The sequence below is a fragment of the Sapajus apella genome, unplaced genomic scaffold, assembly GCF_009761245.1.
Source record: "Sapajus apella isolate SASKATOON/1434 unplaced genomic scaffold, GSC_monkey_1.0 scaffold37, whole genome shotgun sequence".
In the NCBI taxonomy this organism is placed as follows: Eukaryota; Metazoa; Chordata; class Mammalia; order Primates; family Cebidae; genus Sapajus; species Sapajus apella.
This window is the reverse complement of record NW_022436977.1, coordinates 2800876-2818230: the sequence shown is the minus strand read 5'-3', so window position 1 is coordinate 2818230 and position 17355 is coordinate 2800876. Positions and strand designations below refer to the sequence as shown.

Below are 17355 nucleotides of genomic sequence, written 5' to 3'. Positions count from 1 at the left end.
TTTACAGTTTTCAATGTGAGTTGGGACCTTAGCAATCTCTTAAGGTGACCAATGATTTTTTTAAAAAAATCTTTGTGGATATTAAGTATCTGTGCTTTAACTTGCTGCAGTCATCCTTTTTCTGAGCCTCAAATTGTCCCATCACTTGGTATTAATTATATAATGTCTGGGATTTGCTTCATAATAATCTGGGGGAGGTCAGTGGGATGGGGAAATAGATGAGTCATGATTGAGTTGATAATTGTTGAAGCTGGATGGATGAGTTTATTATTTTGTTCTCTCTTTTTCAATATAAAGTTTTAAATCATCCAATTTTTGGCTAATGGGAATTCATTGATGTTGAGAACCAGCCCAGCCCCGTACATGGGTGCCCTTAGTCCCAGCGGTGATGAGAGATTGAGAAAAGGAAAATAAAGATAGAGACACGAGAGTACAATTTACAGCATGGGTCTGGGGACCAGTGGCAAGCTTGGGAACTGCATTGGCCCTGGGCTCTTGGCTCCAAACACATCCTACTTATATATAATGTGATACCCTAATTGTAGTGTGTGTGTGTGTGTGTGTGTGTGTGTGTGCGCGCGTGTGTGTGTGTGTGTGTGTGTGTGTGTGTGTGTGTAGACACGAGGGAAAGTGGATGCTAATTTTAAATATTAACATTTTTACCAACAAGTCTACTATGGTTTATTTTGTCCATAATATCCTATAAGGGATGTATAGTCAAAAGACTATTTTGCAAAGTTACTTGAAATAATTATTCTCCCTGTAGTTAACACTGTCAACTTAGTATACTGTTTTAGTTTGCTTTAGATTTTTTAGGTGTTGCTTTTTTTTGTAATTTCATGTGATTCTAAAATGAAAACTATAATACAAGAAATAGAGTTTAACTTTCATTCTTGTTCCCTTCTCCTTGTTTTTCCCCTCTTCCATGGAGAACCATTTTTATTAGTACTAGGTTTATCTTTGTTTTATTTTTTAAAAAATATGTAGACAATAGAAAATAGTGTTTTTAAAATAAAAACTATTTCTTTCCTTTCTTACAAAGGGTAGCATACTATATACTCTTGTGCTCCTTTTTTTTTTTTTTCCACTTTACAGTAGATCCTGGAAATTCTTTCTTCTTTAAATATGTTAGTTTGACCTTTTCTATCATACTAGTTTTATGTCTGTGCCCTTATTCAAGTGCATCGTAGGATCTAGCAGTCTGTTATTAATTACTCCATAAAATATTGGGGGACATAGTGAGTTAACTGTGAGCTTTATCAAACATTGGCTTTGCTTCTCATCATAGAACATGATGAATGCCTTTCCTTTTTAAATGTCTCTCTCTCTTAGTCTAAAGGAATTCCTGCCCAAAGAATACATCAAGCAGAGAGGAGCTGAAAAGAGGATCTTTCAGGTATTGGAAATGTACAGAGCTTTATTATTCTCCTCACTCCCATTCTCATTTATTAGTATGAGGGGGCCTCTGCGCATGATAGTTTTATACCTTGTGCCTGTACTCTCATGTGATAAATGATTAGCGACTCAAGAGTAAAGAAGCTGACAGTTCTCCTTTGGGCAGATTTATTATCTTAATCCATATTTTCTTGCTAAAGGTTACCTAGCCCTTCTGAGAAAAATGTGCATCTATTTAATTTCAAAGGTATTATCTTGGTAACATTGAAACAAGGTTATAGACTGTTAACATGCACTGAGGAAGGAGTTACAAGTAGCCTCTTTGTCCTGAGATTTGTTTTTTGAAGCTGGCATTTGGAAACTAGTGCCTTTTAAAAATCCAGGATTATTCTAAAAGTCAGAGACTTGGTCGGGCGCAGTGGCCCACACCTGTAATCCCAGCTCTTTGGGAGGCTGAGGCGGGTGGATCACAAGGTCAGGAGATCGAGACCATCCTGACCAATATGGTGAAACCCTGTCTTTACTAAAAGTACAAAAATTAGCTGGGTGTGGTGGTGCATGCCTGTACTCCCAACTACTCGGGAGGCTGAGGCAGGAGAATTGCTTGAACACGGGAGGCGGAGGTTGCGTGAGCCGAGATTGCACCACTGAACTCCAGCCTGGCGACAGAGCGAGACTCCGTCTCAAAAATAAAACAAAAGTAAGTCAGAGACTTTTCTAGTCTACGCAGCCAGTAAGAAAAGCCCTAACATCAACTTTGCCATGAGACACTCTAAGGAATCCAAGATACCAAAGTGTTCTTTGATCCTGAAATGTAAATATAAATTAAAATACAAATTTCATGTGTATAAAGCATACTTTTCCCCAGTATTGTTTCTGACTAGTACCGTGTACAAGCATGTCCTATTCTTTGGAAAATGATACCGTTTTTGTTGTTGTTGTTTTTTTTTTTTTTAAACTGAGGCAGAGCCAGGATGGAGTGCAATAGGGCAATCTTGGCTCACTGCAACCCTTGCCCCTCTCCCCTGCACCCCTCAGGTTCAAGTGATTCTCGTGTCTCAGCCTACCAAGTAGCTGGATTACAGGCACATGCCACCACACCTGGATGATTTCCGTATTTTCACTAGAGATGGGGTTTTGCCATGTTGGCCAGGCTAGTGTCGAACTCCTGATCTCACATGATCCGCCCGCCTTGGCCTCCCAAAATGTTGGCATTATAGGTATGAGCCACCACAACTGGCCAGTACATTTTAGATGGATGTTAGAATGACACATCACTTGAGAAGAACATTTTTCTTGGTATCATTTAACCTCTTGGCTCTGAACCATTTGGGACATGAAGTCCTTTGCAAATGTGATTTAGTTATGGACCCTGATCCCACCACACTGCATGTGTGCATGAATTGTCACATTTAGTTGTAAAGTAATGTAGGCTGCTTGGCCTTAAACTCTCGTTTGAAATCCCCGTGTTAGAACCTCCTGTGTGCTTTGATCCTTGGTCAGCAGTTGCCTGTGTCATGGAGGGGTCTCAGACACAGATAGACACAAACATCACTTAATGATCATTCCTAGCCACTGTGTCCACTGCATGTAGCAACTACCTCTCTCCAGGTCAACCTGCTGGCAGAGATGCAATAACTGGTCCCTGGCTACTGTCACTTTTGCAGGAGCATAAGAACTGCGGAGAGATGAATGAGATAGAAGCCAAAGTCAAGTACGTGAAACTTGCACGGTCCCTCCGCACATATGGCGTGTCCTTCTTCCTGGTGAAGGTGAGTTGGGCAGAATGGAGAGAGCGTTCGCCTCAGCCATGTCTTTTTTTCCTTTGTTCAAGCATTTGCTGTTAAGCCTGTTTTGACCTGCTCACCCCCTAGCATTTGGAGGTGGAACATCTGTCTAGTGCTGACCTGCGTTTAGCCGCAGCACAGGCTTCAGGGATATGACCTGCGGGCTGTGAGTGAGCCCGGCTGTCAAGGAGCCTCTGGGCAGCTGGGCTTTGGCTCGGATCACTGTCAGGGGTAAAGTCCCTGAAGGAGTGGGTTCACTTTTACTTCATACTCCTTTCCTGACAATGTTTCATTTAGGGCTGTCAAGAGTCCTGTGGACTAAGTGAAGGCTATTCACCAGTGCAGACCAAATCGAATTCATGGGGTAAATGTGGTCCTTAATTTGTATACTTTAAAATAGGACTTTGGATTTTATGGCCTTCAGATGTGTTTTCATGGGAATTCTCTCTCTTCCTACTGGAGGAAAAGAGGTGTGTCTTTGAAATTGCACCTGTGAGCAAGCCCAGGTTGGCCCTTGATGGGTTCCATCTTCACTTGACTGACAAACCTCTGGTTATCTTGGTTACCGCTTTGCTTTTCCTGACATCAGGAAAATGATACTCTTTTTAGTTGTCTTAACTATTAGGTTTCACTGATTTCTACTTGTTTTGCTTTGACCCCTTTGGCCTCTTGCCTGGGGCCCTGGAGAAAGCTCTAACTTATAGTGAGTCTTCTTGTGTTGCTTTCAGCAAATGGGAGCAAACCAGCCATGTTGCTTCCAGGAGCTGAAGTTGGAAAGATAGAACTGACCAGACTAAGAAGGTGTCTTCCCCCACAGCCAAAGAGAACTGCAAAAGAAGAAGTTATATTTGTCCTTTAAGATGTTTTCCTTGACTCTTCTTCTCATTGGAGCAAGCTGCCTTATTTGGGGAGAGAAGATATCAAGATGTTATATGCCAGAAAGACATATGCTGCATGCTTATTATTAATACATCAACAAAACTAGCTTTCAGTTTTACACCCAAAATCACTAGGCCTTTGCAATGAAGAAAGTATATGTCAGTCACCTTGGTTTTTTTTTGTTTTTTGTTTTAAATATTAATCACCTGGGTGCAGGTGGGCTAAAGCCGAAAAGGGCGTTAGCCAAGTCACCTTGTTTTTAAGAAAAGTAATTGAGAGGTCGAATTTTTTTTTACATTTAGTGGCATTTTAAAATATCAGTGAATTTTTGAATGGCACTGATGCCATCTAGGTAACAATGACTGCACTTAGCCAATATTAATAATAACAGTAATAATGTTCAGTAAATAGCCCTCCATCAAGCTTATCTCATTCAAACCTATCAGCAACCCAGGGGCAGAACTACTACTATTATCTCCCTCCTTTTTTTGGAGAGAGTCTTGCTTTGTCACCCAGGTTGGAGTGCAGCGGCATGATTTTGGTTCACTGCAACCTGCGTCTCCCTGGTTCAGGCAGTTCTCCTGCCTTAGCCTCCCAAGTTGCTGGGACTACAAGTGCATGCTACCATGCCTGGCTAATTTTTATATTTTAGTAGAGACAGGGTTTCACTGTGTTGCCCAGGCTGGTATTGAACTCCTGAGCTCAGGCAGTCTTCCCATCTCGGCCTCCCAAAGTGCTAGGATTACAAGTGTGAGCCACTGTTGTCTTCTTTGTATAAGTGAGAACACAGAGGCCCAGCTAGATCCAGTGATTCAGTTGGGGCCATAAGGCTAGTAACTGAAGAAGCCAGGACTTGAATTCAGGTTTCCCTGATTCACAGATGGTGTTCCCAGCCTCTAGCTGTACTGCCTTAGCTGTCGTGACCCCATTTGAGAGGTAGTCACCTGCTTCCACTGCTCTAGCTTCCCATCTGTGCCTTGAACACGTGGGGAGATCTGCTCATTTTAGAAGGCGCACTTTTCATTCATTATTGTGAAGGGCATCCAGTAGTAGATGAGCTCCAATGCCTTGCAGGGACAAAGATTAAACAAATTTTCATCGTGTCCACTGGTAATGGCATCAATTTCCATTTATTTTCCTGAGTTTCTCTGTAGTCCTTTTAGTATGAAATTCATCTCTTACACTCACATCATCTTCCATTAATACCATCAGGCTTCACACACAGTTGGTTTCAGTGATGTGCTTAAAAAAAAAAAAAAAAAACAACTGTTGTGCCTCTTGCATGTAGGTCAGCAAATTCAGGATAATAAAGAACATACAGAAAACTATAATTAGAAAGGAAGAGAAATTGAATATCAAATTGTAGGAAAAATAATTTGTTCTCCAAAGACAATTTAGAGCTAAGAAAAATTGGTCCATGGTCACTAGGATAATTTCAGAGAGAGCAAAGGTCTGGTTATAGCAGGGTCTTGCAGATTTGATTAAACCAAATCTCTTTTTGCAAAATTATTTAAGGCAAAAAAAGAGCATGAGAGATTTTTTTCCTTTCTTCCTTCCTCCTTTCTTCCCTTTTCCATTTCCTTTTCCTCTCTCTCCTTCCTTCCCTTCTTTCTCTATATTTTTTTAAAATTACAACTCTTTGAAGAGAAGAGAGGATTAAGAAAGTAGGCAGCACTTGCAACTTCTTTTTTTTTTAGACAGAGTTCTGCTGTTGTTGCCCAGGCTGGAGTGCAGTGGTACGATCTTGGCTCACTCTGCAACCTCCACCTCCCAGCTCCAAGTGATTCGCCTGCCCCAGCCTCCCAAGTAGCTGAGATTACAGGCATGTGCCAACCATGCCTGGCCAATTTTGTACTTTTAGTAGAGATGGGGTTTCTCCATGTTGGTCAGGCTGGTCTCGAACTCCCAACCTCAGGTGGTCCACCCGCCTCAGCCTCCCAAAGTGCTGGGATTAGTAAGCGTGAGCTACTGAGCCCAACCAAGCAATTGCAACTTCTATATACATAGTAGATATTAAAATTTTTATTAATGTCACTTTCTACAATGTTAACAGCATATTGCTTACTTTAGTGTTTTGCTCAATTGTTTTTGATATAATTTACTTGACCATAGTTTGCCTTATTTTAAAAATGATATAACTAAAAAATTCAGGAATGAGTCAATATTAAGAATTAATGAACCTTCTAATCAGATCAAGACTTTAAATAAGATGGTATCATATGACTTTTATATAAAGTCACTAAGGTGTTTGATAAAACAACATCTTCTCATTAAAAATTCTTTAAAATGTTGGAATATAAGTATACTTGCTCACCATGATAGAGGATCATCAGTATCAAACCTCTCATTAGTATCATACTTAGTAGAAGTGTTAGAGAGAAATCTGTAAGAGGCTGTACATGGTGGCTCATGCTTGTAATCTCCCAGCACATTGGGAGGCCAAGGCAGGCAGATTACTTGAGGTCAGGAGTTCGAGACCAGCCTGGCCAACATGGTAAAACCCTGTCTCTACTAAAAATAGAAAAATTAGCTGGGTGTGGTGGCACACACCTATAATCTCAGCTACTCTGGAGGCTGAGGCGGGAGAATTGTTTGAACCTGGGATGTGGAGGTTGCAGTAAGCCAGGATTGTACCGCTGTACTCCTCCTACCTGGGCGATAGAGCGAGACACTGTCTCAGCAGAGGGAGGAAGGGAGGTGAGGAAGGGAGGTAAGGAAGGAAGGAAGAAAGGAGGGAAGGAGAGGGGAGGGAGGGAGGGAGGGAGGGAAGGAGGGAAGGAGGGGGGAGGGAGGGAAGGAGGGAAATCTGTAAGAATTGGAATCAGAATAAATGTGCCCGCCATCAGGAAGGAAGGAAGGGAGGGGGAGGGGGGAGGGGGGGGGGGAGAGGGAAGGAGGGATTCCAAAACATTGTTTTGGAAGTTCTAGGACATACAGTAAGATTAAAAAATTGGGCGGGGGGGGGGGGCAGGAATCATTGCTTTAGCAAATGAAGGAACAAAATTACTATGACTTATAGCCATGATTATTTATCCTATAACAAGATATACCAAGTCATTTTTTTTTTACTTTCTACTTTGAAATTATTACAGATTCACAGGAAACTGTAAAACTAACACAGAATCAAAAAGATAGTAACAAGCGTTGGTGAGGATATGGAAAAATTGGAACCCCTGTAACCTGCTGGTGGGAATGTGAAATGGTGCAGTCACTTTGGAAAACAGTCTGTCAGTTCCTCAGTTGATTAAACATAGAAATACCATATAACCCAGCAATCCCACTCCTAGGAATATAGACCAAAGAAAATTGAAAGTGTTTATCCACATAAACCTTACACATATGTGTTCACAGCAGTGTTAGCCAAAAATTAACAACACAAATCATCAACTGATTAATGGATAGACAATTTATGGTTTATCCATACAATGCAGCATCAGCCATAAAAAGGAATGAAATACTGATATGTGCTCCAACACAGATAAACATTGTAAATGTTAAGCTAAGTGAAAGAAGCCAGTCACAAAAGACCACATACTATGTGATCCCTTTATGTGAAGTGCCCAGAAGAGGCGAATCTATAGAGACAAGAAAGGAGGTTAGTGGTTGCTTAAGAGTAGTCTGGTGAGGGAGATAGGGGAATGATGAAGATAGGGGAATGCTGAAGGGTGCAGGGTTCTTTCTGATGTGGTGAAAATGTTCTAAAACTGACTGTGGTTTTAAAAATAACAATAATGGCTGCTGTGGCTACGCCTGTAATCCCAGTACTTTGGGAGGCCAAGGCAGGCGGATCACGAGGTCAGGAGTTCAAGACCAGCCTGGCCAGCATGGTGAAACCCCATCTCTACTAAAAATACAAAAAATTAACCAGGCATGGTGGCACACGCCTATAGTCCCAGCTACTCTGGAGGCTGAGGCAGGAGAATTGCTTGAACCCAGCAGGTAGAGGTTGCAGTGAGCCCAGATTGCGCCACTGCACTTCAGTTTGGGCAACAGAGTGAGACTCCGTCTCAAAAAACAAAACAAAACAAAAAAAAAAAAAAAAAAAAACCAATAATACAGAAAGGTTGTATGTGCCCTTCGTCAGATTTCCTCCAATGGTACAGTAACATAGCCAGGAAAATGATATGGGTACAATCCACAGACCTTAGTCAGAGTTCACTTATGTGTGTTTAGTTCTATGCAAGTTTATTATATTTATAGATTTGTGTAACCCCTACCCTAATCAAGTTACTCCAGCACCATTTGTTGAAAGTGCCATTTTTCCTCCAGTGAATTACTTTTGCATCACTGTCAAAATTTAGTTCAGCACATCTGTATGGGTCCATTTCTGGGTTCTCTATTTTGTTCTTATTCAAATATGCATCCCTCTTCTAATCACACTGTCGTGATCAACTTTGGCTATAAAGTAAGCCGTAACATCAGGTAAAGTGATTACCTTAAGTTTTTTCTTCTTTTTCAAAATTGTTTTAGCCATTTTAGGTTTTTTCCTTTTCATATATACTTCCAAACAAACTTATCTGTGTCTACAAAAAGCCTTGCTCTGATTTTGATAGTAATTGCATTAAATTTATAGATCAGTTTGGAGATAATTGAAATTTTTACTGTGTTAAGTCTTTTAACTGATAAACATGGTATAGAGAGCCTCCTTGATTGCTTTCAACATTTTGTAATTTTCAGCATATGGATCCTGTACATGTTATAACAATATGTACACAATCATTTTAATTTTTAGGTTGATTGTTACATCGATTAAATTGGCATAGGAAAAGACATATGTCAACCGTATGAAATAAGCCCTTAGAGTAGGTATGTAAAAATTAGTGAAACCATTTAGAGTATGTGATGAAAAGAGATCACATGCAGAATAGCACCAAAAAAAAAAAAAAAAAAAAACATGCCTAAGGAATTTTTTTTTTTTTATTTCAGTTGCTTTTGGGGTACAAGTGGTTTACATGGATGAATTATATAGCAGTGAATTCTAAGATTTCAGTGCTCCCGTCACCCAAGTAGTGTGCATTACGCCTAATGTGTAGTTTTTTATCTATAGCCCCACTCCCACCCTTTCCCTTCTGAGTCTCTAAAGTTCATTATACCACTCTGTATGCCTTTGTGTACTCATAGCTTAACTCCCATTAGGTGAGAGCATATGCATTCTGGTTTCCCACTGCTGTGTTATTCACTTAGAATAATGGCCTCCAGCTCCATCCAAGGTGTTGCAAAAGACATTTAGTTGTTTTTCGTGGCTGGGTAGTATTCCAGGGTATATATGTGCCACATTTTCTCTATCCACTCATTAGTTGATGGTCACTTAAGTTGGGTCCACATCTTTGCAGTTGTGAACTGTGGTGCTATAAACATACGTGTGCAAGTATGTTTTTCATATAATGTCTTCTTTTCCTTTGAGTAGATACCCAGTAGTGGGATTGCTGGATCAAATGGTAGATCTACTTTTAGCTTTTTAAGGAATCTCCATACTGTTTTCCATAGAGGTTGTACTAATTGGGGTAATACATTTTGTAAAAGACATCAATAACAGATTTCTTATGCCCCAAACTGAACATTGCATTAAATTGTGAAGGAATTATGCTAATGAAAGCATAATTTAGGTAGTAAATTAAAAGTGAATAATTCCTGCTTCCCATTCACTAGTTTTTTAGGTTTCTTTTAGAAACTCTAAATAAGTAAATGAAATTATAATTAGTAATAATAATGAACACACTTACTCATACCACACATCCTTGAAATCAGTCATAGATATTTTGAGGGGCCTGGTTTGATGTGCTTAGAGCTGCTTACCATCATATTTTCTTCTATGTCTAGGAACATTTTGTCCTAGCAGTCAGTATTAAACTTTATGTTATTGTAATAGAAAGTGCCGGCATGTTTGAGTTGGGAAAATTGGCCTAGAATCCAAGATGGTAATTACACCTGTGTGAGAAATAGTAGAAACTTATATGATCTTAGGGAACATACTTAAACTCTAAATCTCAGTTTATTCATCTGAGTTTCTTCATTTTAAAACAGAAATAATTCCTTATAGAGCTCTAATGACAAGTAAGTGAGCTAGTGTATGTAAACAAGTGTGGTGACTGGAAAGTAAGGATATTTGATTGATTTAATTTATTCTTTTTTTTTATAAACAAGATCTTACTCTGTCACCCAGTCTGGAATGTAGTGGCATGATCATGGCTCTCTGCAGCCTCCGGAGTAACTGACACTATAGGCACGTGCCACCATGCCCAGCTAATTTATTTTTATCTTTTCTTAGAGACAGGTCTCCCTATGTTGCCTAGGCTTTTCTCAAGCTCCTCGGCTCAAGGGATCCCTCCACTTCAGGTTTCAAAGTGTTGGGATTATAGGCATGAGCCATTGTACCTGGCCTGATAAATTTTAGATCATCCCAGTCACTGAACTCTTCCCACACTTCCCAAACCCTGGTCCTAAGGGCCAGATAGTAAACATTTCAGGCTTTGCCAATACTCAACTTTGCCCCTGTAGTATGAAAGCAGCCTTAGGCAAAATGTAAATGAATAGCATGGTTATGTTTCTACAAAGCTTTATGGACTCTGAAATTTGAATTTTATATAATTTTCGTGGCATCAAATCTTCCTCCTTTTTTTTTTAAATTTAAAAATGGAAAATTCATTCCTAGCTCTTGGGCCATAAAAAATAAGCTGGATTTAGCATTGGCCATAGTTTACCCATCTCCATACAGAGAATGTCTGCAAGCCATGTAATGAATTCATAGGGAATAGTATTAGGCGGCAGTATTCTCAGTGGCTAAGAAATAGGCTTTGAAAAAAAAAAAGGCTTGAGTTTGGATCCTGGCTTTGCCACTTAGTAGTTTGACCTTGGATAAGTTACCTTACCCTTCATCTCTAAGCTTCAGTTTGTTGACCTATAAAATTGTGGCTTTTTATGAGGTTTCAATAAGTTAACACACAAAAGGGGACTGCCTCATATAAGATCTCCATAAACAGGAGCTGTCAAGATCTACATTCTTCCACTTTCATTGACTTCTGTTCCATTTCATCATGATCTGCTACACCAAAACCCCACAAGCAACAGTAAGGCATTTCCCATGATGAGCATTAAATCTTGTTTTATTCCAGAAAATCATTGTGTAACCCTTGTCACTTCTAAATTTGCCTTTGAAAACTTTTCAGCCATAGCCATTAGCCTTGAGATAGGAGATTTACCCGGGGAACTGACCCTCTTCTGCCCTAAACTGTAAAAACATCACAGAGGACATTCAGAGCATCTCAGAATCCCGAGTCTAGTTAAAATGGATTGCCAGTCACTTGTAGGGAAAGAAGTGGCTAATAAACAGGGTCTTCAGCACCCAGGTTTGCTCTTAGACAGCCATTTTTTCCCATGTCCCTAAAAGAAAGAAATATACTGAAGACAGACTAAAACATGCACATCAGCCCTTTGGCCAAGCCAACCTAGAACTCTAGTGAGCTCAGCTGGATCATGGGGAGGACCATTTGGGCTTGGGCCATATTGAAGTGAGGGGCCAGGAGCCAGAAGTTCAGCCCAGTTGCATCTCTCCACCCCATTTTGGATCTCAGGCATGAAGCAGAGGTGATGTCAGAACCAGGCAATCTCTACACCTGTGAGAAGAGCCTGCAGACAGCCGGCTTGATCACAGCTGGCTGCCAGGGCTAAACCCGTGGTAGTCGCTGAAATACGTTTGAAAGAGGAGGGGTTGGGTTGTTAATGAATCCTGCCTCTCTTTGATAGAATACCTGCATTCTCCTGCCTCTGAGTTACACAAGCTGTAGACATTTTCAAAACAAAAACAGTCTAATCAGGACCCCCTCAAGAGAGAAGCTTCTAGATGGCAGGCAAAAATCACAGCTCAATCTGTGTGTGTGTGTGTGTGTGTGTGTGTGTGTGTGTAAGTATGTGAGATAGATGGGTCTTCACTGGTGCCTGCTTTAGCATGGTCTACTGGAGATAAAAGGGAGCTGGAGGTTGAAGGTTGGAAAGGAATGGTATGGGGTGACTGAGACTTAAGGCATAGGAAGGAAAGAGGGAGCCTTACTACCTTGTGGCCCTCCCCTCACATTCCTATCATTGAGGCTGTAAGGCAGGTCTCTGCACCAGGGAAGAGCTTGTGTCAGGATCGCAGGTCTGAGCCATTTGCTATTTTACCTTTCTTCAGCCGTTCTGCATTTTGTGGGTAGGCACTGAAGTGATTTTAACCCTCGATGTGGTCTCTGTTGCCAGTTCCAGTATTTTTTTCTTCCCTCAGCCCCTTTTCCTCAGTTGTGACCTGCTAACGGAATGTTCACTGTAAGTTGTTTGTTCACTGTGGCTTCCTCTCCCAATCTGGAATGATCTTGACAAGAGCCAGGGCAATCCGTCATGATTCTGTGTGCCCGCACCCCAGAATCCCTCACTGGGGAGCAGCGCAGATGGGAAAGAATGAAGGAAGCAGCTGCAAACCATTTTTTATCTCCTGTCCCCTTCCTGGGTCCCAGAAGCTAGGTTTGTGCCAACCCTGTACAACCGAATTAGCTGCTTATAGCCTCTCAACCTAAAACTCTGTGTGGCTCCTCAATCAGAGTAGATTGGCTGACACGTTGTCTGCCCTTCACTGATCTCACCCCTTGTGGAACTGTTCTTTCTTTGAAAAAAATCTGACCCTTCTCTGTGTTTTTTAAGACTTGAGGCTCAGGGAAGAATATTCCCCTCCTCAGACACCCAGGCAGATTCCTCATACCATGGTATCCTTCGTGAGGAAGCCGTGACTGTCACCATCTGAGGGTTATCAAATGCTCATGGTGAGGGCAGAGAGGAGGATTTGGCCTTTTCTCTTTTTACTTCCACCAGAAGACAGTAAACTGCAGTAGACAGCTTTTGAAATCAGAGATATTTTTGCGCTCCTCAAATCTTTGTTCAAATTATGGCTTTACCAACTCACCACTGTTGGTCTCGGTCTCTCCACCTGCAGATTGAAAAATGATGATACCAGTGTTTTGGGGATGCTCTGAAGATAAACATATGATGCTTGTTAAGTATCTAGTATGCTCCAGCTCTGTTTTAAGTGGCATTACCCTGTGTTGGGTGTGTGTATACACATCCACAAATGCATAGATACTTTGTGTGAATATATATATATCTGTGCCTCTGAGAATAGCAGTTTAGGTGTTGCTAGGTTTCAGCAAATATGACTTGAAAAGGTTTTCCTGACAACTCTAAAAATATACGTGCATTAAGTGAAATTTTGGAAATAAGGAAACGCACAAAAAAATAATACAAAACACATGAGATGTTCATTGCCTTTTTTTCATGTAATGGACATGTGTCTATGTAAAAATTTTTATTTCACCTAAGATTAGGCTCTATAGTCTGTTTTTTAGGTAATATATTATGAATAGTTTACTTCTATAAAACCAGTTGTTTTTCTATAATATAATTTTTAATAATGTAGGGAAATCTGTTTTCTGGATATACTATAATTTACATATCAAATCCTGTGTTGTAGAAAATTCGGATTGTTTCGTCTACAGCCATACCACCCTGAATGTGCCCAGTCTCGTCTAAAAGTGTGGGTGGTTTCAAGCTTTTCACTATGATGTACTGTGGTTGAGCTTTGTGTGGTATAATCTTTACACACATTTATAACTTTAAAAAACACACACACACACAAAACTGAGTTCCTAAAAGCTAGCTTTGTCAAAAACAGGAGCTTTTTAAGAGTTTGGATAGATATTGGCACATTTTCTCCCATGAAGGCTTTGCTATCTTAAGCTTTCATCAGTAGTGACCCCCTTCACGTCTTCCTCAAATACGAGTATTATTTTTAATTTTAAAAGAAACACCTCAGCTATTTTAAGTGAAAACTTATGTCCTCATTTAGGTATTTTAACATTTTCTGTTCATGCTTTTCAGCAGTTATTTTGTTGATTTATGAATGCATCACATAGACAGTGTATGAAGTCTGTTACCATTACATTCATTGCAAATGTTTATTTCTCAGTCTTTTTCATTTTTTATGAGGTTTCTTTATCTTTTGTTCCCCTCCCCTGATCTGTCAAAAGTATATATATATTTTGAGTTAAGCCTAGTAATCGTTTTCTTTATGGCTTCTTATGTTGTTGTTTTTCCTAGGAAGTCATTTTTCATCCCAAGGATCACAAAAATACCCACTTGGATGTTCTTCCTAAATTATTAATCTATCTTGAATTTATTTTGGTATGAGTGTGAGCTAGGGGTCCATTATTTTAATAGACATTACTGTATCTTAAAACATTATTAAAACTAATCATAAAATAAATTTCAAGAATCAGTAGATATACAAAATACCAAAACAAAGAATCCAAAGGGAAATACATTTTAGAGATTTAAAAAAAGGATAGGCGGCTGTGTCTCGTTATAATGAGAAAATTCTGCTTTGGCAGAGTTTTAATTTGAAATATTAGATTAACTCTCTTGTTACTCACTGAGTTGGCCACTGGGAGTGATAGTACCTGGAATTCACCTTTGCTTCTTTTTCTCTGGATGTCTTTTCAGTTCTATCCTGTCTTTCTGACATAGTCTGTTTTTGGAGCAAGCTGCCCTCCTGAACAGGAGCATGCTTTTCTGGATTTTTCCAGACTTTCATGTCTTTGTTTGAGTTCCCATGCCTTTAGTTTAATGAGTTTTTCACCTAGCCTCAAAACCTTGGTTTTCCTATAGCCCTGCCTGTTTTGAAACACAGTGTATACAGGTGAAACATTGAAAAAATCACTGATTCCTTGGCAAAGTCAGTTGTATTCAGAAGAACAGCACTGACTCTTGGTATCTCCTGTTTCAGGAAAAGATGAAAGGCAAGAACAAGCTGGTGCCTCGCCTGCTGGGGATCACCAAAGACTCGGTGATGCGTGTGGATGAGAAGACCAAGGAGGTGCTACAGGAGTGGCCCCTTACCACGGTCAAGCGCTGGGCAGCCTCACCCAAGAGCTTCACACTGGTAGGGACTGGCGGAGGGCAGGGAGAGGGCTAGCATGGCCTTGGTGATACTGTGGGGACAGGAGAAAGACCAGATCCTTGCTCATTGGGTTTCTCTGGCCTTAGAGAGCCAGGTGGAGGGGGAAGATAGTACAAGTCCACGGGCAGGAAAGGGGATGAATGTAGAAGTAAGAGCGAGGTCAGCAAGATTGGGTTTCTTCAGGTACTGCTGCTTCTCTGCACTCTGTGTAAGTTAGCCACTAGTTCAATATCTAGAAAGAGCCACTCACCCAGATGATTCTCCGTTCTGTGTTCCTGATGACATATCCTCAAAGGAAAGTTTCTAGTGCTCTGAGGCCCACAGAAAGGCCCCCTCTCTTTGTTTTAGATGTTCCTAAGAATTGTGATTATCTTGCTGAGGAGTGTTTTCCTAGCCTGCCTAGAAAGAGTATGGTATACAGTGGAAATAACATGGACTTTAGTGTGGTATTATTATAGAAATCCACTTGGTCATTTCCCAGCTCTGTGACCTTGTTCAACTTACATCTCCTCTCTGAGCCTTAATTTCTTCAGCAATAAAATGGTGATAGTCATATCCATTTCACAGAGTTGCTATGATTAAGATGAAGATGATAAAATACTTAGTATAAAATTTATGGAAAGTAGTGAAAATATGTTATTTCAGTAATTGTTGTTAGCATAGTATAACTGTATGCCTTAACTATAGCTACATTTACTTGTGAAACGCAATAGGGCAGGTAGTTGTGAGAGGAAGTTGTGCATTAAGAAAAAAAGTGCTAGAATTTGTCAGTATCTTTCTTTCTTTCTCTCTTTCTTTTTGAAATAGAGCCTCACTCTGTTGCCCAGTGCAGCGGCACAAACTCGGCTCACTGTAACCTCTGTCTCCCAGGCTCAAGCGATTCTCCTGCTTCAGCCTCCTGAGTAGCTGGGATTACAGGCGTGTGCCACTATGCCAGCTAATTTTTGTATTTTCTTTTTTTTAATAGAGATGGGATTTCACCATGTTGGTCAGGCTCGTCTCGAACTCCTGACCTTGTGATCCGCCCTCCTCAGCCTCCTAAAATGCTCACAAGCGTGAGCCACCGTGCCTGGCCTGAATTTGTCAGTTTCTTAAGACTCCTGAAGTCTCTACGGAATGCTTGAACTATATCACCTCTTATCTATGCAAAATATCATAATAGGACCAAAAAAAAAAAAAAAAACTGTGTAAAGAAGGGGCCATGGAAGGAGTCATTAGTTATCTAATTTGACTATAGAGTGATAAGTTCCTGCCAATTAGAAGGAATCTTCAGAAAACAACATACCTTCTTTCCTCCTTTAGCTGTAACAGCTGTTCCTGTGTAGCCCTCAAAAGATGAACGTTCATACTTAGCCATGACCTCATCTTCCATTGCAGGAAGTCATGGATAATTTCTAAATTAGAAAAATCAATAAATCAGTATAAACATACTATTTAGAAATACTAGAAGAACTGCTAAAAGAGTTGAAAGTGGTTACCTTTGGAGGGGCGTGTGGTAGAAAATGAAGACGGGAATAGATAGGACAGGAAGAACTGTGTTTTGTTTTACATCTCTCTTTTTTTTTTTTACCCCTGAGACGGAGTTTCTCTCTTGTTACCCAGGCTGGAGTGCAATGGCGCAATCTCGGCTCACTGCAACCTCCACCTCCTGGGTTCAGGCAATTCTCCTGCCTCAGCCTCCTGAGTAGATGGGATTACAGGCACGCGCCACCATGCCCAGCTAATTTTTTGTATTTTTAGTAGAGATGGGGTTTCACCATGTTGACCAGGATGGTCTCGATCTATTGACCTCGTGATCCACCTGCCTCGGCCTCCCAAAGTGCTGGGATTACAGTCGTGAGCCACCGCGCCCGGCTGTTTTATGTCTTTTAATGCTGTTGGTCTGTTTAAACTAGGTTCAAGTATTTATTAAAAACAAAAATTTGTTTTAAAAAATAGTTATGATTACCTCATTAACTATCTCAGGCAAATGAAAGAATATCAGTATTTTGATTAAAGCCTAATGTTGCATTAAAGCTCATAATATGTAGTGATTTTTTCCTTCCTACTCCTGGCTTTTATTTAATTTCCAAGTGTTTGGAGGCTTTGCTGCTGTCTCTCTACTACTGATTTTTAGTTTGATTCCACTATGGTCAAAGAACATACTCTGTATAATTTCAGTTCTTTTGTAATTTTAAGGTTTTTCTATCCCAGTATATCATTTTTGGTGAGTGTTCTATGAGTACTCAAAAAGAAATTATTTTCTACTGTTACCATGTAAATTGGGCTCTGTGAATACCAGTTACATCCCTGTTAGTTGATGGTAGTGTTCCAGTC

The 17355-nt window shown here is 40.3% G+C and overlaps 1 protein-coding gene across 8 annotated transcripts in view; it reads left to right on the top strand.

The window, feature by feature from the left end:
• Positions 1-17355, top strand: part of TLN2 (talin 2) — a 458983-nt gene that overhangs the window by 286081 nt on the left and 155547 nt on the right. For all 8 annotated transcript variants that reach the window (XM_032297261.1, XM_032297255.1, XM_032297258.1 and 5 more), the window contains 3 exons: positions 1333-1396; positions 3063-3167; positions 14866-15021. In XM_032297261.1, coding sequence (XP_032153152.1) covers positions 1333-1396; positions 3063-3167; positions 14866-15021 — 325 coding nt within the window. The remainder of the gene's footprint in view (positions 1-1332; positions 1397-3062; positions 3168-14865; positions 15022-17355) is intronic.